At 50.2% G+C, this 21391-nt stretch overlaps 7 protein-coding genes across 7 annotated transcripts; 5 read left to right on the forward strand and 2 right to left on the reverse strand.

The window, feature by feature from the left end:
- Window positions 1-221: 221 nt before the first annotated feature.
- Window positions 222-3024, forward strand: J7337_012670 (uncharacterized protein; the record flags this gene model as incomplete). Its single annotated transcript, XM_044830178.1, is given in 2 exon segments — window positions 222-797; window positions 817-3024. 2 exon segments carry the CDS (start codon window positions 222-224, stop codon window positions 3022-3024), a joined length of 2784 nt encoding a protein of 927 aa, XP_044675094.1.
- Window positions 3025-4630: 1606 nt separating this feature from the next.
- Window positions 4631-7337, forward strand: J7337_012671 (uncharacterized protein; the record flags this gene model as incomplete). The annotated part of the gene is made up of 4 exons (XM_044830179.1): window positions 4631-5193; window positions 5242-5581; window positions 5644-6221; window positions 6272-7337. 4 exons carry the CDS (start codon window positions 4631-4633, stop codon window positions 7335-7337), a joined length of 2547 nt encoding a protein of 848 aa, XP_044675095.1.
- A 974-nt stretch (window positions 7338-8311) lies between these two features.
- On the forward strand, window positions 8312-10874 carry J7337_012672 (uncharacterized protein; the record flags this gene model as incomplete). Its single annotated transcript, XM_044830180.1, has 7 exons — window positions 8312-8396; window positions 8448-8740; window positions 8791-9062; window positions 9116-9306; window positions 9401-9621; window positions 9679-10002; window positions 10050-10874. 7 exons carry the CDS (start codon window positions 8312-8314, stop codon window positions 10872-10874), a joined length of 2211 nt encoding a protein of 736 aa, XP_044675096.1.
- Window positions 10875-11634: 760 nt separating this feature from the next.
- Window positions 11635-13815, forward strand: J7337_012673 (uncharacterized protein; the record flags this gene model as incomplete). The annotated part of the gene is made up of 6 exons (XM_044830181.1): window positions 11635-12146; window positions 12199-12838; window positions 12882-13070; window positions 13118-13255; window positions 13303-13433; window positions 13482-13815. 6 exons carry the CDS (start codon window positions 11635-11637, stop codon window positions 13813-13815), a joined length of 1944 nt encoding a protein of 647 aa, XP_044675097.1.
- Window positions 13816-14151: 336 nt separating this feature from the next.
- J7337_012674 (uncharacterized protein) lies at window positions 14152-14492 on the forward strand (the record flags this gene model as incomplete). The annotated part of the gene is made up of 2 exons (XM_044830182.1): window positions 14152-14188; window positions 14248-14492. 2 exons carry the CDS (start codon window positions 14152-14154, stop codon window positions 14490-14492), a joined length of 282 nt encoding a protein of 93 aa, XP_044675098.1.
- Window positions 14493-14531: 39 nt separating this feature from the next.
- On the reverse strand, window positions 14532-15705 carry J7337_012675 (uncharacterized protein; the record flags this gene model as incomplete). Its single annotated transcript, XM_044830183.1, has 3 exons — window positions 14532-14987; window positions 15035-15367; window positions 15421-15705. 3 exons carry the CDS (start codon window positions 15703-15705, stop codon window positions 14532-14534), a joined length of 1074 nt encoding a protein of 357 aa, XP_044675099.1.
- A 1910-nt stretch (window positions 15706-17615) lies between these two features.
- J7337_012676 (uncharacterized protein) lies at window positions 17616-19471 on the reverse strand (the record flags this gene model as incomplete). The annotated part of the gene is made up of 2 exons (XM_044830184.1): window positions 17616-19380; window positions 19440-19471. 2 exons carry the CDS (start codon window positions 19469-19471, stop codon window positions 17616-17618), a joined length of 1797 nt encoding a protein of 598 aa, XP_044675100.1.
- Between the last annotated feature and the right edge of the window lie 1920 nt (window positions 19472-21391).

Here is a 21391-nt window from a genome sequence, read left to right on the forward strand (position 1 = left end):
ACGGCACGGGAAGTGACTCAGCCCGGCAACGCATATCTTGTCAATCAATCGTCGTATCGAATTCACGATGTCAATGCGTGCAGGCATGCGTGAGCTGCCTGATTAGGTCAGAGGCCTTTGCAATGTGCATTTTGCTATAAGACACATTCATCTCCAGGCCTCAACACCATCTCATCATCTCCATTCACACCAACTCCAATCATCTCTCATTCACAATCACAATGGCGCGTACCGCACAAACAAGGGCCAAGCGTGGCGGCCGTCGCAACACAACAAACAACACGCGCAATACACGCAATCACAAAGAGAATGACCTCGAATACATGGCTCTCAAGCAAGAGGCAGAGCGACGCGAGCGCATCCTCGCTGACCGACGCCGAACTGCTGCCAAATGGCGCCCCAAGATTCCCGAAGTCCGAAAGGTCAACTTTGAGAACTTCAAGAACAGATTCCAAGACATCGATGAGCCTGATTATGCCATTGACGTTCTGATGTCGGGTACTGGTACCCAGGCTCAGATCCGTCGTGAGCATGGTCTTCGTCGACGTGAGGAGATGGCTCGTCTTCGTCAGAAGTACATGTACTACCCTGGCGGTGGTGTCATTGAGACGCCTCATCGCAAGACTGATGCCTATGAGAAGGCTCGTCGCGAGAAGGATGGTCAACCGTCTTCAGACTCAGAGATCCAGCGCATTCGCATCCAGTCCCAACCTATCTTGGGCCACTTGACAGCTCTTATGAACGACACCGAGAAGCGATCGTCTCCCCGAACATTTATGCGACCCTTCAAGACTCTGGTTCACTTCCAAACCCAAGATGCGAGAAATTCTTGCGACTCTTGAGGACAAGTGGGCTGACTTTGAGGACATTGGTAGCGAAAGCTCTGAGGTTGTCGACGTCGCTGAAGAGACTGAGGCAGAGGTTGTTGTTGACGGGGAGGAGACAGCTGAAGATGGCGATGATGTCGCTTCTCAAACATCTGAGGCTTCGAGCATCGAGTCAGTCGACTCCGACGCCGATGAAGACTACGACAATCTAATGGACAGTCCCGAGGCGCTCCGCGATATGCGATGCTACGTTGACTTTGTCGACAAGGAAGTCCTTCCTTTTTACAACCGCTTCGAGGGCTCTACCGCCGACCGCGTCAAGTTCGACGATCTCTGGTCGCTCTTCCGCGTCGGCGACCTCATTTACATGCCTGCATCTGGTGAGACCGGCGGCCGCTATCACGAAATCTGGCGCGTCTACAAGGTCCGAAGCCCCGAGCCCGAGACATCATATCCCACCTCCGGCTGGGACTTCTTCGCAGACGAGCAACAGATCGACGAGAACTCCAAGTTCAAGATCTCCGCTTATTACATCGATCACGATGGAAACACCTTTGGCGCTGTCCGACGCAAGTTTGAGATTGAGTCGTTCATTGGAGAGCGATCAATTGACTCCCTCGAGGCCTTCCCCATCCGATACCGCCACGATTATAAGCAGCTTCTCAGCTCAATGCAAGACCAGGGCCGCAAGTTCATCAACTACTTGGATGATCGCCACCAGCAATACAGCGCCTGGACTCTGACCAGAAACCCTCCTTCTCACCGCACCGAGCCCGAAGAGGAGATCCTCGACAACGAGGACTATGAGAAGATGCGACATCCTGAGTTCGTTGAGAGCGACGTTATTGTCGACCTTACAGAGGCTTACCAGAAGATGCCTGACTGGCGCCCGCGATTCCATCAGCTCACGATCAACAAGTCTTCACGGTGCGAGATCAAAGACGACGAGATGCCTATCCAGCATTGGTTCAACGGTACCCGCCAGAACCTAGCCTACTCCCAGAACGAGATCATCCAGCACGCCGATGGTGTTGAGGCCCGTCAGCGAAGGGACAACCTTGCCGTTGACGCTTTCCTCCGCCTCCGCGTCAAGGGCAGCCGCACCTTTGAGACCAACCCCAAGGCTTTGGAGCTTCGCGACGAGGACCTTGTTCTTCTTCCCAAGCGCATGTTTGCCTACGCTCTTCGTGAGCGTCGGTTCTTGCCAATTGATCTCAACGTTCTTAAGCCCGTGCGACGCGAGCCTGGTGTCTTTGAGAACCTCCGCATTCAGAGCGACTACAAGGATGTCGTGCGCGGACTTGTCATGTCGCATTTCCAGCGAAAGGTTCTTGAGCGCAAGTATGCCGATGCCGCGACTGAGGGACCTAGCCAGGATCTGATCCAGGGCAAGGGTCGCGGTCTCGTTGTGCTTCTGCATGGCGTTCCTGGTGTCGGAAAGACCGCTACTGCAGAGGCTGTCGCTATGGAGAACCGCAAGCCGCTGTTTGTCATCACTTGTGGTGACCTCGGTCTTACACCTCATGAGGTTGAGTCTTCTCTGAAGAACGTCTTCCGCCTCGCTCATCTCTGGGACTGTGTTCTTCTGCTCGACGAGGCGGACGTGTTCCTCACTCAGCGATCCAAGCAGGACATGAAGCGTAACGCTCTTGTGTCAGTCTTCCTCCGCGTTCTTGAGTACTACAACGGTCTTCTGTTCCTGACTACCAACCGAGTCGGCACAATCGACGAGGCCTTCAAGTCTCGTATTCACCTCTCCCTGTACTACCCTCCTCTAGACAAGACTCAGACACGCGACATCTTCCGCCTTAACATCGGCAAACTCAAGCAGATCGAGGCCGAGCGCCACCGCATGACTGGAGAACCGGCCCTCGTCATCAAAGAGAACGAGATCATCGACTTTGCCGCCAAGCACTACGAGGAACTCGCCCGCTCAACTGGATGCTGGAACGGTCGACAAATCCGAAGCGCGTTCCAGATCGCCTCCAGTCTTGCCATTCACAACTACGCCAACCAAGCCGAGGCAGCTCGATCCCGTGGCCAGAGCCCTCCTGCGGCTCCTGTTCTCGACAGGACTTGGTTTGAGAAGGTTCAGATGTCGACGCAGAGCTTTGATCGGCACATGAAGAAGGAGGCTGGCAGCTATGACTCTGAGATGCCGATGCGAAGCACATTCCAGGAGAGCAAGTTTGACTAAGATCAGGGATTCTACAGCTGGGCTGGGAAGATGATTGATCACGATTGTTTATGTTGTTTCTATCTTTTGGCGTTGGTAGCAATTGTGAAAAACTTGCAACATTCTTTGAGTCCGAGATGAACAATACGATGCAATTCACGTAAAAGCGCACCAGCCTCTTGAACTTTAAAACAGATTAACCAAACCTCTGGCTTTTCTTTCACCTGTTTTTCATTTCACTGCTCACAATTAATCGCTTTGCCAGCGTTTTATTCTACTCGTTGGACTGAACCGGCCTAACCTAAACACTCTCGCTTGTCTTCAGTTCATTGAGATGTCAATGTTCAGCAACCTGATACGCTGTCAATTGAATGCGTCGGCGAGATAAGAGACTATTGATTTCGTCCACGATGCTCAAATTAATTTCTATGTATGCGCGTCTCCTGGACTGTTATATGCATTGTTTGACCGAAAATGGCCCCCTCTGCAGCCTCCGAGCCACTTAATTCTAGGTACAAGGTTGCCTCCCCGCAGCGAGTCAAGAAGTTATATCTGTTGCTCTATGAGATTTATCAGGAAGCCGTGGACGGTAACGAAGGTGAAAAGAAGGTCGCAAATTACCTCAGGTATGGCCAATATTGATCGTATATGCGCTTCTGGAAGTTAACCGATGGTGAAAATAGGTATAATTTCACGAAAGGTTCGCTCCTCCTCCAGCCACAAGGATGGAGTAACCCTGATATTCCATTTCGCTATGGCCCCAGGGGCATGTACTCGAAGAAGCGCTCGATGCCACTGCCAGCGGAGTGGAACACAACACCATCAGAGAGGAACCTGATTGCAAGATTCTACGAAGAAGTTCTTCGTTTCGGGGACGTGACCACATATACTGTCATTCTGGATGAGCTCAAGCTCTACCGAACTAAGGTATCTAAAGGGATCATCGGCAGAGACACATCCAACTTATATCAAGGCCTTGAAGACCTTGACGTGTGTGGCCGAGACAGAGAACGAATGATGTCTGTATTCCCTGGAAGAAAAACATGGAAATACGACGAGTTTAATGACTGTAAACAACAGACAGGAATTCAAAAATCATCCCTATATCTTTTTCTTTCATGGATCTTTGGAATACCATCGACAATTTATCTGGTCGCATGGCGTGAAGCTACCTAATCAAATCGACCCCAGTCGACAATACCCTCATCTCAAGTCTTTCTTTGTAGATCGCCTTGATATACCGGAGTTAACGACGAATGTCCTCCAAAAACAAATTCTTGAGCTTGCAGACGACGCACCCGCATATGATCAATGGAGGCGGGGATGCCTTACTCAAAATCCTCACACTGTACGTGCGGCGATTTTCGTTCAGGCGTTCATGCCTTATCATGGCGGTTGAGGGGCCTATTTCTGGTTCAATAACGGCCCGAGCCCGCCATAAGGTGGCGCGTTTTGGGAGTTGTGTTCAGTGGCGCAATTTACGGATACGCACTGTAGTGATACAGCCAGTGAAGGTCTCGTACTTTTTATTCAAAAAGCTGCATCGTGAATTTTCCACGACGCGTTTCCAACAATTGGACTCCTATTTCAACCCAAGTTCAGTTATCGTGTCTGACACTCTTTCATGATGCCTGAGCCCCTGGAATCGGATCCTCCCCTTATTGACAAAGATGACCCAGAGTCTCTTTCACCAGCTGCGCTTCGTTTTGCGGACGACAAGCCTCATGAGTTTCTCAAATACCTTCATCGCGTCTGGGACACAAACAAACAACAAGTCCTTGAATCGACTAAGCTGCTGCATCAACTGAAGCAGGTCAAGGTCGCTTGTTGCGACGGACATCTTCATCCTGTTTCCGAGGCATGGCTTCGTACAACAGACCTCGTCAGCATTTGTTCTAAGTTTCTTTTGCCTGAGGAACAATTTCGTTTTGTTATTCTTAACGTTCAGGAACCCAAAGTCGAGGAACGATCCTCGTGGACCTTCCTCAGGGAGATTTGCCAATACGAACTCGGCGATCAGTTTCTCACTGATCTTTTACTTACTATCAAGAAAGCATGGCCGACAAATGTCAAAGATCCAGGACGTGTCTTCGGGATTTACAACTACCTCCTTCGTCGCGCGATGTATAAGAAATTATTTCCGGGCGGGCCTCACTACCCCTACAAGTATCTATCTGACGATGAAAAGCGGTAAGTCTTTTTTTCCACCGTTGTCCCTGTCATATTCTGACCTTGCAGGAACAATTTCAACGCTGGCGAACTTCTCCTCCACAAGGGCAAATGGATAAAGCCCAGTTCATGCTTTCTCCATGCGCCAGATTACGTGCGGTCGAAGATAGTCCTCATGCCCGTGTCCGCTGAAACTGACGCAAGCTCCTCTGAACCACTATCGATAACTGAATTCTATCAACTGTTTCTCGGCATTCCGGACTTTCCTATGGCCTGGTGTAGCATCTTTTATGGGCTGAATGCTCTCCAGAAGTCGACTGGTCAAACGTCCATTCAATCAGTGGCTGAACTTTATCGTGCGTTGAATGAGTGTGAGCTATCTGAGGAAGAGAGAACCACCATGCGGTTAGTACGTCGTGATGCCCACACGCCAATTTGCTGACTTGGAGGAACAGGAGACTATTCCAACAGTTCAACATGATCGCTGTTCAGCAGGGTAGTGTCATCAAGTGGCAAACCCAGCTCACATGTATTTGGTCGCCGCTCATGAAAATCAGAAACTTGGCCGAGTTGAGCAGACTATATCCAGATCTCAAAGAGCTCTTCGTAGGCCTCCTAGGGGTCGAAGAAGCAACAGACAAAACCATTTTGTCACGCATGTCTGACGGGACACCGGATTTCGAGATGCGAGACCTTTTCAGCCTTCTCAACTGCCTGATCACGAAGTCCAAAATATCGATCAAACCTGACGAACTTTTGCCCCGGCGAGTTTTTCTTGGAAAGTTGAAAGGCAAAAGTTATCGCTTTGCTGGCACGGAAGAGTTCTTTATTCCCGATGACCAGGAGTTCGCGGCAACCTTCAAGAACGATCTCCCTCTCCTCGATGCTTCTGCCGAGGAGATCGCGATTCTCAATCCACTTTTCTCATGGCTGGGCTTCGAGGATCGCTATTTGTCGAACCGTGTCCGCCACAGGTGCATTTGGGGTCCAACTGCACAACAACAGAGGCTTGAATGGGATGTGGTTGAGAGGGCGGAAGGTATTCTTCGGTGAGTCTCATAACCCCTGAATTAATGGACGGAGCTAATATGTTACCTAGAATCGCCATGCATTGCGGCAGCCCCCGAACGACAACAAAACCAGGCAGAGTGGCACTTCTAAATGTCTTGAGAAATGCTGAAGTGCTTGCTGTCAAAGGCATGCAGTCTGAAAAAGTGCTGCTTTGGCGTGGAAAAGGTTCCAGGTGCCTGGGCACTGGGCGGCATCACCATCACGGATTCGCTGCTCCGAGCACACTCCCAAAGCTTTTTATTCCTTCTAACGACGCAAGCCATCCCGTGGACAAGCTCGTCATTTACGTTTCACCTGACAAGGAAGAACGAGAACTAGCAGTCGTTACGGCACTCCCGCAGCGGTTGATGCAATGGCTCATGGTAGATCCGAAAACCCTGACATGGGGAGCGGCCCCTGAGCGCGGCGTGAGCCTTCTGAAGACTGTGCTGACTGCTCCACCAAATGCAATTGATGCCTTACTCACAAGTGAGGGAGTTGTACGCATCCTAGTAACGATGGCCAATCGAACGAGGTTACATCAAGAGGCTACACCCCAGAACACAACATCAAATGAGTCTGCTCATCAGCCATCCCAGCCTAGGCATGATTCCAACCCGTCCTCGGGCGTACTATTTGAGTTTGTAGCTCACAGAAACGGAATCGAGAACGCACCACTAGTCAGTTCCCTTACAGAAACCTTGGAGAAAGTGCAGCTGGCGAGCCTATTCATATTCAGCCAACAACCAGAATCAGCAGCAGGCCCCAGCAGCACAAGGGTGTCACAAGAGACGACACCCCAAGCAAACCAGCATAAGTCAACCTCGGGGAGACAAACAGAATCCCCCTCCGAGGACAAGAAGATGCCATTGAAGGACGAGCCAGTTCCTAGCGGGGATGAGGACGAATACACACCCCGATACGCGTCTATAAGCGAACGGCCCAAACTCAAACCCATGTCGCGAAAGCGGTCTTGCTCGCCATCATCCAACTCACCACCGCCTTCTCACTTGAGTCAAATCCCAGATGATGTGATTCGTGGAATAGAGAGACTGAGGATTGCAGACACATCTGAGGTGACTCTTCAGTCGCCCAAACTCATCTCGGCAGCGTAGAACAAAACCGGATCGAGTTAGCTTGTGTATGGAGGAGGAGGTTGAGCTGTGATATCGGGTCTATGCTTAATTGTTTGAATTCTGTATGGTTTGCTTTATCAGTGGTGCCATATCGTTGCACTAAATTCAGCTCGGTGGAGTGGTTTACAAGGAAGGTTTTGGTCTAAGCAAAGACCAATATGTAGTCGAGTTTTCAACCTTGGTTGCATTCGCTGACTCGACAAGTTGGCTGGGACATACATTTCATAAGTTGCACTCCCCACACGACCCAGAGCGCGTGGACGGCCGATCCTGGTCGATTGATAAACCATCCCTGAACTTCAGGGCCCTAATACAACGCAAGACATTTTGCCAAGAACCGGTTATTTGATATGCTTAGTTCTATTTGATGGACCGTACAATTGGTAATGCTTGGCTCATGATGGTTATCATGCCATGTAAAAATTTCTCGAGGCAGTGCCGCGTAGTTTCTCGGCAAACGTGCCGCGTAGTTTCTCGGCAAACGTGCCGCGTAGTTTCTCGGCAAACGTGCCGAGTACCGTGATAGTGGCTACTAGCCTTGCTACAGCTGAGAATATCTGAGAACCATGAAATCTGGTGCCAATGTGAGCTCCCTATCAGTGATGCTTGGTATAAGAACATCGTGACATCCAAAAGGATATCGAAGATGTTTTGAGAAGGGCAGCAGACAATTTCAAGGATCTTGAAATGATCTGTAGTTGACGAGGCCATTTTCAGTGCCGAGAATCGCTAAGATATCTCGGCATACGGCACGCTAAGAGCCACAGAATTAACTCATGTCAGCATGACTATCTTTTACAGTGGAGTCCTCGCCAAGGTTGCCGAACCGACTTTGCCGTTGTGACGGCTTGGCAGATCTTGTTATAAGATAGATAATCAATCTCTAATCATTTTCATCTTATCTGATCTGCTTTGATGTGATCGTCGTGAGCTCTGCCTACGAAAACCTCGACATGAGTGCATCTGTTGAGAAAGGCCACGCTGAGGCCGAAGTGACCGCTCCAAACGAGGGTCTGGTCCGACCAGAGACATCTTCAGGTACGTTGCTGACTTGTACCTTCACAGATTGCTTATTCTCATGAATCAAAGGCGAATCTGTCGAGGAAGTCCTGTCAGCGGCTGGCGTGGGCTTCAAGGATGATGATCCAACTCTACCGTGTCTGACTCTTCGCATGTGGACAATCGGCATTGCCTTTTGTCTTGTGGGTAGCGGAGTAAACACTCTGTACACCCTCAGATTCCCATCCATCAGCCTTTCACAGTCCGCAATCCAGTTCCTCGCTTATCCCGTCGGCAAGGCATGGGAGTATGCGATACCAGACTGGGGCTTCACCTTGTTTGGCAAGCGACATAGCCTGAACCCTGGACCCTTCAACCACAAGGTATTTGCTCCCGAGAATCCTTGAAGATACACTTAATAATCTTGGATCAGGAGAACATGCTTATCTACATTTTGGCCAACCTCAGCTTCTTGACCCGATTGAGTGCCGATGTCCTCACCGAACAGCGGGTATTCTACGGCCTCAAGGCGGGATGGGGTTTCGAGATCCTCGCAACACTCACATCAATCCTGTTCGGCTTTGCTCTGTCTGGCTTGACGCGATCAGTCGTTGTCGAACCAAAGAGCCTCGTTTGGCCCGGCGTGCTCGGAAACACGGCTCTCAACGCGGCCCTGCATACACCTCGCAAGGAGGTGATCGCTGGGTAAGCATTTCTCTCAGCGCTCTCGGGGACGGGCTTTACTAACTTGTTTGCAGCAAGATTTCTCGTTACCACTTCTTTATCCTCGCCTTCTGCGCCTCTTTCTGTTGGTACTGGTTCCCCGACTTTATCTTCCCTGCCTTGGGTTACTTTACGTGGATCTGCTGGATCGCCCCCAAGAACCCTGTCGTCAACCAGGTGTTTGGCATGAAGAGTGGACTGGGGTTGTTGCCTTTCACCTTCGACTGTATGTGCTCGCCGCTCTATGATTCGAGGCTTCGGTCGCTTACAAGCTGTTTCTTCAGGGAGTCAAATTGCCTATATCGGATCACCACTTGTAGTCCCGGTCTGGGCCATCCTCAACGTTCTCGCCTCTCTTGTCTTCTGGATCTACATTGTTAGCCCAGCGCTCTACTACTCGAACACCTGGTTCTCAGCTCATCTACCGCTACAAAGCAATTCAATCTTCGATAACACCGGAGAAGTCTTCAACGTCTCGAAGGTTGTCAATAAGAAGGACGGCTTCACTTTTGATCATGATCTGTATGCACAATACTCCGACGTAAGTCTCGCCCTGCCGCGCCTCCTAGAGATGAGAGATGCTAATGTCCTCACCCAGATCTATCTCCCTGTAACCTATGCGCTCAACACTTTCGGTCTGTCGTTTGCTACCATATCTTCTCTTTTTGTCTGGCTCTTTCTCGAGAAGCGCCGGGATTTAGTGAGAAAATTCCGTGATGCTTGCAAATCGTTGACGTCGAAGAACACTTCCACTCGTGACAGACTGCAGCCACAATATGATGCAGTTCCGCTTTGGTGGTACATGACTGCTGCCCTTGTAGCATTGGGTATCGGTATCTTCACCTATGAGTACTACCCCGTTCAGCTGCGTTGGTATGGCGTGATTTTCGGCATGGTAGTTTCCTCTATCTTCTTCATCCCTGTGAGTACCTAGGCTTTCACTCACAAGCATTCTCCTGACTTCCGAAGCTCGCTTGGGTGTATGCCACTAGCAACATCAAGATTCAGATCGATATCTTCTGTCGCATCATCGCTGGTTATATCTGGGAAGGCAAGGTCCTGGCCAATATCTGGTTCTTCAACGTTGGCTACATCTCGGGCATCAAGGGCCTTGCTTTCTCTCAAGACCTGAAGCTCGGTATCTATTGCGGTGTAAGTGGTCCTTGTCTCGACGCGACTGACTTCGAGCTGACGTATCAGATCCCTCCTCGAAGCCTCTTCCTGGTCCAAGTAGTCGGCCTTATCGTTGGAACTCTTGGTCAAGTGTCCGTCCTCAACTGGGCACTCGGAAACATCCCCAACGTCTGCAATGCCAAACTTGCTCCGAACGGCTTTACCTGTCCCTTTTCACGAACTCATTTCAACACAAGTATGGTCTGGGGCGCACTCGGTCCCCGTCGTTTCTTCGAGCCAGGCGCTCTCTACAGGCCCTTGCTCTGGTTCTTCCTGGTCGGAGCTCTTCTCCCTGTCGTCGTATACCTCCTTCGAACCAAGGCATTCCCTCATGTCAATTGGCTGAAGAAGATTCATGTTCCGCTGTTCTTGGGCGGCTTGAACTATATCCCTCCTGCATCAGGTGTCAACTATGGCAGTTGGGCTTTATTCGGGCTCTTGTTTGGCGCTCTTATTAAGAAGCGCAAGACCAGCTGGTGGCATCGATTTAACTTCGTTCTGAGCTCCGCTCTGGATTGTTCTGTCGCTATCGCTGGCATCGTCATCTTCTTCGCCATTTTCTATACCGGTGCCGCGGATAACTTCAATTGGTGGGGAACCAACGTGTACAAGGTCAGTTGATTATACTCATCGAGATGTGCTGTCGGCTAAAGGGGAACGTAACAGAATACTTGCGATTGGAAGAGTTGCCCTTACAAGGCGTTAGCAAAAGGGGAGACCTTTGGACCTTAGCAGCCTGTCCTACGAGTACAGCAAGCCAAGCCTTTTTGCATCCGATCATAAGGTACCTTAGAAGTTTGAATGAGAAGTTTGAAAACGCGTTGAAAAGTAACAAGGAATAAGAATGTTGGTAACCTTGTTTGTTGGAGCCAAATGGCGTAACGTTTGTCTTGCTTTCATGCACTTGCTGTGTTTGGGTTACAGAGGATCTGTGCCCCTGTAACGGCCAGGCCCCAGCGGGCACCTTGTGATGTGCTAGTGTGCACAAAGCCTCCTGCAAAATGGTGATCAGACACGCTAATACTGGATGGAGACCCCAATACCACATCGGCAAAGTTAATTTTGGTAGCTAAACAAGCAAAGCCTCATCCTTTGGGATTTATTCCACCTGCCGGAAGCAAAATACAGGAAAATCATGCAGAATTTCTAATGCAGTAGGGATAACAACGTGTGATGATCAGCGTTGATGCGGGGGAAGAGGGGAAATAACATGATGATCCCCTGGAGCTCTTCCTTACGCGCTGACGATGTAGACGTCATAAGGTTCACACAAACTCAACGTGGTATGCAGGCGGGGAACACGGAATGGCATGCTAAGGCAGTACAAAAGCTCCTTCATCCTCATGCGCAATTTCACTCATCGTAACCATCGCTTTTCAAAATGTTCTGGTCAAATCATGTCCCCTTTGCAGGGCTTTGCTCTCTGTTTCTCGACGTCGCTTCTGCGCAGACAAAGTACGAGGTTCAAAAACCTCCACTTGATACCGACTGGACTTACAAGGTCGGCACCAATCCTTGGCCGGAACATCCGCGGCCGCAGCTCAAGCGCGATGCCTGGCAGAGCCTGAATGGCATTTGGACATGGAGCGGCCATGGTGATCTCAGCAATCCGCCCAAGGGGGGCCCTCTTGATCGCGAGGTGCTGGTTCCCGCCTGCATCGAGAGCGCCCTGTCGGGATTGCAGATCCTCGACGAGCGCGAGTTTTGGTACCAGAGGTCATTCGAGGTATCGGATGACTGGAAGAATCAGACTGTTCTACTTCACTTTGAGGCCGTCGACTATAACTCAACCGTATTCGTCAATGAGAAAGAAAGGACGACGCACATTGGGGGCTACGACCGCTTCACTGTTGACGTGACGGAGGACATCAAGTTTGGTGAGTCGAATGAGCTGTAAGTCCCAGTTCGAACCTCCAGGCTGGAACGCGCTCTAACATTTTACCAGGCTCGTCTTTGTGAACGACCCGACAGACGATCAAGTTATCCCCATTGGCAAACAGACCTTGCGGCCGAGTCACATCTTCTATCGCTCCTGCTCGGGTATCTGGCAGCAAGTCTGGCTCGAGGCCGTTCCGAAAGACTACATCACCGATCTCGACCTCACTGCGGGTGCAGATGGTGAAGGTCAGCAATCCCCTGTTCCCGGTGTCTTATCCGCTGACCATTCTGTTCCAGTTACCGCAACAGTCCACACTTCTCAAGCGTCTGGCAAATCCGCCAAAGTGGTGATCGAAGCCAGCGACGGTACGAAACTGGCCTCCCACGAAGGAACGACCGATGAAGAATTCACTTTCACCGCCAAGTCGCCGAAACTTTGGTGGCCCGACTCCCCCACGCTTTACAACATAACCGTAACACTTAACAGCGGAGACACGGTACACAGTTACACCGGCTTTCGAACTATATCCAAAGGTAAAGTTGAGAACGTCACACGGCCACTTCTCAACGGTGAGTTTGTGTTTCAGTTTGGAACTCTCGACCAGGGTTTCTGGCCCGATGGATTGTACACGCCGCCGAACAGGGAGGCCATGGTCTCCGATTTGAAGCTTCTGAAGAAGTTTGGCTTCAACATGGTTCGCAAACATGTCAGTATGGCCTTGTGAACTTAGTCGCTCTTACTGACTAGAGAAGATCAAATATGAGCCTCATCTGTTTTACCAAGCATGCGATGAGCTTGGCCTGCTGGTCATCCAAGATATGCCCAGTCTGCCTGCAGACGGCAACCGCAAGCCCAACGACGCGCAGCAAGCCGAGTTCCAACGACAGTTCGAGATTCTTGTGAAACAACACAAGAGTTACACTTCAATCGTCACATGGGTATGAACAGAGACTAGTCAGGATGTTTCGCTTGCTAACCATGGTAGGTCATCTACAACGAGGGCTGGGGTCAGCGAGATGGGTCTCCTGAGAAGAGCTTGACTGAGCTGCTGCAGAAGCTTGACAAGTCGAGACTCATCAACTCTATCAGCGGATGGAACGACCACGGATTCGGAGACTTCCACGTAGGTCACTTCAAGACCTCATTCAACACTTCACTGACTCGGTTTAGGACAATCACAACTATGCAGCACCTCAATGCGGCACGCCATTCTACTCGCAACCCAAGACCCCATATGATCCTGAGCGCATCGGTATTGCAGGCGAGTACGGTGGCATCGGTCACAACGTCTCGATTGACCAGTAAGCTCAAATCTCCGTGTTCAACTTCGTCACTAACCGCTCCTGCAGCCTTTGGAACGTCAAGCAAGCCATCGATAGCATCCCCGAGACATACGAAATCAACGAGAACCTCGACTCATATAATTATCGATCCGGCGTCTTATTCCGAGATATTCGCGAGCAAACTCAGCGTTTCGCTTGCAGTGGTGCCGTATATACCCAGACGAGCGATGTTGAAGGCGAGGTGAATGGTCTGATCACCTACGATCGTCGGTTCGTGAGACCAGATGTTGAGAAATGGCAGAGTGAGATTGCCAGTGTATACAAGGCTGCAGCTTCTCGAGGCGGGCGTGAGTCTGATGGGAATGGGAAGAGAGCAGCCGAATCGTTACTGGACTTGTAGTGTTTGAGTGACGACTGTTGGCTTCACTATCAATCATACCTTTCCACCTTGAGATGAGATCTCCTTTTCATTGAACTCGTAACAGCTTTCGTGCATTCACGACAATGTCCCATTCAATATCAAACACTTTGCCCAGCGATGCCAAGGTCTCATTGCATTGAATAAAGGTCACTGTGGATTAGTCAACAAAGCGGCGACGACCCTTCTCGCCACCGTCTGCCTGCTGGGACACGTCACCTGCTTTCAGGCTTCACCTCCATCGAACCGCAAGGACTAGAGGAGAACCCAAATATCACAAACTAAGACCACAAAATCCTGGACCTGAAAAGCCCAACAATGTCATCAGACAATCACAACGAAAAGCCGATCGCCGGTAACGAAACCAAAACGCGAGATCTCTCCCTTTTGCCCATATTGCTGAGTTTAATCCAGCGTCCAACCCATACAACGAGGACGAATGGCAGATTGTCGACAAGGAAGACACTCAACCTGTTGGTGTGGTAAATGAAGAGAAGAAAGAAGTGATTCAGGTGAAAATCTATGAGAAGAGTGCTGCGGAGGAGAAAAGAGAATTAGCAAAGGCAAGATGGGAAGGCATGCAGCCGCAAAGGGGCGGCGTGTACCCCAACAGAGAGGCCAAGGTCCCAAGCTATCCCCAGTTCACTGGAAACTGGTAAACTGATCCTCGGTGGATGTCTCTGGACGCTGTATAAAGTCTATTCAAAAAGGTTCTTGGTCCATGTATGTGCATTCCTAGTTGACCAGACTGGCGAAGATGGAGTGACCTGTTGTAAATGCTCCAAAGCCTCCCGAATCTTGTCCATATCTACCGGCTGGCCATCCCAATAATCGTGCATGGCCCCGATCAGATACAGCTCATCGGCTATCTCTGGCCAGTCTACCGAAGACTTGACACAACCTGTTGGCTTAGTTGGTTGAACGGTTCGCTCATACTTGTCACGGAAGACGTGATATCGGGCTATGGCATCCCAACTATGCCACCGCCAACGATTCTCCAACGTCGCTCTAAACGGGAGGGGACTTTGCGATGCAGCAGGATCTTCTGTATCACTTAGAAGGAAGTTGATGAATCTTTCGAACTGGTCTGTTGTGAGGGGGAATAAAGTAAAGGGGCCTACTCGTCGGCTGGCATGGAGGTACAGCTCATTACACTACCCAAATGTTAGCACATGTCTGGCTAGCTTGTGGTCCATCCTACCTCTGATTCTGATTCTCCACGGTCAAAGACGAAGACCCCACCGAATATCTTTGCTTCAGCCCAGTACCCAACGGTATCGGCATCACCGTTGGGATGCCGCTCAACTGCGACGTAGAAGCTGTGGCAGAAAGGAGTTGGGTGTCGATACCCATCCCATTTACTGGAATCGTGTGGTGAGTCTATCCACTTTTGATATTCTTGGTGTGTATGGTTGAGGCCGTCTTGTTGGTACAATTGTACAGCGATCTGGTGAATTGCCACGGCCAACAGCTCAAACAGTCGTAGGTGAAAGTGCCGTGAATCGATAGTGGTCTCTTCAAAGGCGCGCAGTAACTGGGATGAAATATCAGGCAAGGCGCGCCTTAGAACCGATTAAGAGGACTTACTTGTAGTTGGAACCTCAATCTCGTGGGAAGATGGTCGGAACGCAGCTGACGAGCTTTCTCAATCATATCCGGGCACAGCTCAAGATGTTGAGTAGCAGGATGGCCGTCCTGCGGCCAGTGGACATCTTGATAGGAGTCGATTGTAGGAAGCCCATCAATGATCTCCGCAAAAGTCCTTTCTGCTACTTCTGTTTCCATTACTCTCGTCACAGCTTGCACGAATGTTTGGCGATGCCTCGCTCCCAGTGCATCAATTGTAGCCGTATTCGCGGTGTCGTCAAGCATCTCTGCCGTAGATTGTTGATAGGAAGAGGAGGTATGTTGGCTTGAAAAGACGACCCCTAGATCCGATTGCGCGTTGCCGGGGATTTCAAAGACTGGTGATGCGGAGGGGAAGCCCAGGCTTTAGTTGAGCGCAGCGGACTTGATCCTGAGGCACACTAAAGAATCAGGGACGAATGAGCGACCACACCAGGGTACAAGGATTTACATCAAATCATACGGCTCCAATTACTAATCATGGTCTAGATATCAACAACTCAACAGAAGGTCATCGCGTTCTCCTCGTTCTCAGAACCGAGCGCAGGGAGATGCAATAACCCAAATCTTTGTTCTGTGTCGTAAAGGGATTTAGGCAGATGTGGTGTAGATTCCGCTAGTCTCTCAAAAGGTTGCTAGTGCCATATCATGTAAAGTCAGAAAATTGTTTGTTTCCTATAGCCAAGGGTGTGAATGAGCGTGAGTGCCTGTGATTGCGTGACAGTCAACATGCACGAGACATTCAAACTCAATGTTCACCCACCTAGCTACCCTTATATGCCAATTTGACTATGTATATCCTCAACAAAGGGCAGTGGTGCAGTGGTATCTCTCCTAAAACCTACAAACCTTCGAAACTCCGAACCTAAAATCTTAAAATTCTCTCCCTGCACCCTCCCTTTGTTTTTTTGAGGTCATCGGTTCGAGTTCATGGTCCGAATCATCTTTCTCGGGTTTTGAGGCTTATCCCTTTTGCCGAATGGTTTATTGACTTCTTGGGCAATGGCATCGCAGATGCTCATCGAGCCAGAGTTGTGAGGATTGTTTTGTGACCGAACCCCAGCTACATCTGCGGTGCAACCATGATGCACAGGTTCGATATGGAGCCAAAGTGCATGAGTAGAAGAATGATCTTCTCAGGCTTGATACTGTGTCTTGTTGCAGAATTTGGCTTTCTGTTTTGCGCATGTGTATGAAAGATATGATGGGAGTGTCGGGAAACCCTTCTGGGAATTCGGAATCGCGAAGTTGAGGCGTAGTCTAGAATTTCATTAGTTCAGCAGGAAAATGGAAGCACAGAGGTAGCTTATGATCTCGAGTTGTGGTGGGAGAAAGTCATTGGCCCCATTCTTTAGAGTAGACATCTGCCTGCTTACCCCTATTCATCTTTCTTGAATACATGCATAGGAAAGCCAAGCCGTGGACAAATCCTCGTGGATTGAGAACCAGGACCTGTGCAGCTAAATCTCTCCTGAATATGGGGTCAGTCGTAGTGTGCTACAACGGGCAAAGGATCAGTAAAGGAGGCGAGATGGAAATGGGGGACCCTGCGTAAGTTGAGGAGGAGTTCCTGACGAGGGCCAAGTGAGCTTGCATTGATATTTTGATGCAGATAATGCGTCAAGCTGTGGCAGAGTGAGGCCACAGATTGTAATGAAGTGGTAAATACCTTGGCAGAGCCGGTTGTAACAAAAATGAACATGTGCTATCAGGCGTGGCTGGACATTGACGGGAAGCATGGTGGGAAACGATACTTTGACCTGGCCATTGACCAGTGTCGTATCCTTTCCTCAAGTCCGTTCCCATGACTGATTGCTCACCCTACTTAAGCCCGAATTGTTCAACACTTTCCCAGGGCAGGGTGAGACGAGGCTGGCCTCAGGGCAACACACATTCCGTTTGGCTATTTGGCACACTCGTTAAGGACTTGCTAACCCATAGGTACCCTCCCTTAGCTAGCCGATGATGCCTCCCCTGCCCGCTTTTTTTGAAGGTCCCAGATTCGAACGGGGCGTGCACCGCGTGACAAAATGACGCGAACGTTTTCTTTTTTTGGGATTTGGCACTTCACAACTACGCGCTGCACAGATCACACGATTGTTTGAAATAATACGTTCAATGACACTATTTAACTATAATACATTCTTTAAAAATCATTACTCGTGATCCACAGTCTTGGGCTCAATGCCGTTGTGGGTTAGAGTTGGCTCATCTCTGTCCAGATCATACATGGCATCTTCTTGAGCATCATAGTGGCGGAAGATAGCATAAAAGATGCAGCCAGTGACGAAAGAAGAGATACCGACACCAGTGTAGAGCCACAAAAAGTTGGGGTCCTTGGCCTCAGAAACAAGTGCCTCGGCGATGGCAGATCCGAAAGCGTTGGTGAAGAGGTAGATGGACTGCACGAAGGACTTCATGCTGGGAGGGGCCTTGGTGTAGGCGTATTCGAGACCAGTGACGGAAATAAAGATCTCAGAGATACCGATGAAGATGTAGGCGGGTGTCTGGATGGCGATGTGCACGTTATTGGGAAGCTTGGTGTTACCGTCCTGACCAGCAGCACATTCACCGGGGTGTTCATAGCAAGGTCCAGCAGAGTAGATGATGTGCTGAACGATGGCAGCGTAGGCAAGGCAGAGAGCAGCGAGCCAGAAACCGATGGTGATTCGGGCAATAGGTCGAAGCTCAATACCAGCTCGGCGAAGGATGGGATACAAGACCTTCTCGATGAGAGGCGTGAAAACCAAAATGGAGATGGGATCAAAGTTCTGCATCAGATCGTTGGGAACACCGTGACCTTGCATCTGACCAGCTTGGGTGACGAAGTTGGTGGAGAACTGTCCGTAGCAAACCCAGAAGATGGGGTAGAAGATGAAGACCTTGCAGGCGCGGAGAGCACGCTTAAGCTCGTCGACAAAGTGGTCGTTCCAGGGGACAACCTTGGTCTTTCCGTTGGCCTCGCGCCACGAGGGCTTGGCGGCATCGGTGTTGCGTGCAGCAATCATCATACCAAGAGCCTTGAAGGCATCAGTGATAACGGAGCCCTGGGGAGGGCGGTTGACAAAGGTCTTTCGGCGGAGGACCAGAGTGACGATACCGACGTTGAACATGCAGAAACACATGAGGTAGGCGGTCCAGAAACCCTTGTACTTCTCCATGAAGGGGGTAGCGAGCAGCGAGAGGGCACCGACGTTGATGCACCAATAGAAGATCATGTAGATGCGCTGGTAGGTAATAGCAGGGTCGATGACAACGCGCTCGCCGTTCTTCTCAGTTCGAATAGCCATTCTGCGTCGCTGGTACTGATCGGCGATGAGAGGCGCAATGTTGGACTTGATACCACCGGTTCCGAGACCAATAACAATAATAGCAACGATGTATCCAGCCTTTCCAGCGCCATGTTCCATAGCAACAGGTAGCGATGTAGTCCAGAGGATGATGAGACCAACCCAGTAAAAACCGCAGAAGACCAAGATGGTCCTGTACTTTCCGAGATACTGATCGGCGATGATGGCACCGAGAATGGGAGTCACGTAGCAGAACCATTGGAAGAAGAGGTTGAGACCAGTAGCAGCCTGATGGCCCATTCCAAGACCCTTGGCACCATCTGCGCCTGTCGGGCTGTTGGAGATGTAGTTCTGGAAAAGACCCTGAGCACCATAGTAGGTGAATCGTTCCGTCAACTCAACCACAGCGATGAGGAAAGCTGAAGCAGGGAGGTTCTCTCCTACACGTCGAAGAGTCGCCTTCTCATGATCATTGGGCTCCTCGCCATCGGCAGTGGTACCGAACTCAGGATCAGAAGGATAGTGCTGCTTGTCGAGAGACTTCTTCTCATCAATAGAAGGGGCGATATAACCACCAGCGAGATCAGTCTTCTTCTCGGCGGGCACGCGCTCACCTAACTCCTCGTGGAGCCTGCATTGCATGAGATTAGCAAGGGTACGAAATAAGCTTGAATAGAGTTTGCGACATACTCGGCAGCCAAATCCTCGTGATTCTGGGCCATGTTGCAGACGAGACGACGTCAATGAGACTCGATGAGACGAAAAAGTTTTCACTGTCACGGATGCAACAAGGGACAAGGCGAGGTTCGATTGATGATGAAAGGGAGGAGAGGATGGGAGTAAACGAAGAGTAATAAAAATACCAAGATCTGGAGACGTTTAATAAATATTCTGTCATGGAAACACGGTCGACTCCATATTCTACGCCACGAGATGCCACACCTCAACCGAAGCCATGCCCGTTGCTGTAAAACATCCGACCGTCAGAGTAAGGAACCTTTGTAACGGCCCGGATATGGCTATGGAGCATCGAAGCAACGGGCAACTCGAGGTGGCCAATGGCTATGACCGTGTGGCGTGCTCCGAGTGCTTCTGCAAAATTTCGAGAAACATGAGCCATGTCTAAGATGCCGAAGATCCGAGTCAACCCCTGTCTCGTACGAGCGACGGTGACACCTCAAGTGGAGGCTCCGGCCGTAAAGAAAAGCACCCCACAGAAACAGCCGAGTCTAGTGGCGCGAGGGAATTGTCCGGATTTGTGATCCATTCTCTGCCAGAGTCAGCTGTGACTGTAACTATCGCGATGTCGCTCTCCGGACACGGCGAATCCGATTATATAACTCTTTTATATACTACAAGATCACGTTAAACTTGTCGATATCGCAAAGCCAAGAGATTGTCTTGTGTTGTACCCTGATATTGAAGGATCAGCAGAACTTTACCTATCATTAAAGATCGGCATAAACTCGTATCAAGCTTACCACAACGGGCAAAGCCCAACTTGTTACAACACCCACAGGCTAAATAAAAAAAGTTCCGCGGCAACTTGTCTCCCAAGCGCGTGGTAACGTAACAATCGCAGTGGCCGCCCGCGAATAACGTTAAAGGGAGAGGGAGAATCAGAACCCTGAATCCACCCGCCACTGATAATACTGTAGCACGTACAGCACAGTACGTACGGACGGGCCAATCGACGAGACAAGGCAAAGGGCGCGCGAGTCGGGAATGACGGCTGGCTATCTCAGGCACCGTCAGTAATCTTTACCCAACAGGAAGGTCATTACTCAATCATTCAAGGCCTCCCCGCAAATCATCTGTGCAAGGTTTATCTCAGACAAGAAGCTCGTCCAAACAGCGCGCTTCAAGTTGTCATATGACGTACAACCCTCAAGTAAGAACGTGAGCCCATTCCCTTTAAGGGAAACTCGACGAGTGAAATATGGTTGTCTAGAGAGATAATACCGTGATAATCTGCTAGCCAGCTTCTCGATACGGAATGATATGGTCTTTTGCGACATTGGCTATTGACCCTGTTGTCGCAGGATTGGCTTCAAAAGTTCATCAATCATGATCAGTAAGCGACATGGTGCATCGCATCGCATCGCATCGCATCGCATCGCATCTTATCTCCGGTCATTCCCAAGGCCAAGCCGGCAGCAACCGCCATTTTCCCTTGGCGATTTCTTCCCTTTTCTTGTGCCGCATTTCGCCTCAGCTGATTCTCAATTGCCATCTTGTCTCCCGATGGTGTTGCTACATATCGCCATCTCAACCTGTAACGTTGTCAAACTCCAGACGGCGACACCACTATTACCTAAAATCAAGAGATCGTCGCGACGCCGCTTATCTCCTAACCCCATTCTCCATTCCTGTCAACTGCACCCCGTGTTTTCCTCATCTCCATCTCCATTTCTCAACGGAGGGAGGCCTGAGGCTAATGCATGGGGTAACGGTTCACTGTGTGTCAAGAAAATCAAGGAAGACGACCGATTGCAACCCCCCATGTCTAGTAAGCTTCAAAGGCTGCATAAAGCCAATCAGGCCCCGCGCCGTATTTCCGTGAACGCGTTGTTTTTTGCTGGGGTTTCACGGGGTTCAGCTGGATGGTGGCGGGCTAGCACAGGTTTGGTTGTTGAAGAGGG

The sequence above is a fragment of the Fusarium musae genome, chromosome 10 (genome assembly GCF_019915245.1).
Source record: "Fusarium musae strain F31 chromosome 10, whole genome shotgun sequence".
NCBI lineage: Eukaryota > Fungi > Ascomycota > Sordariomycetes > Hypocreales > Nectriaceae > Fusarium > Fusarium musae.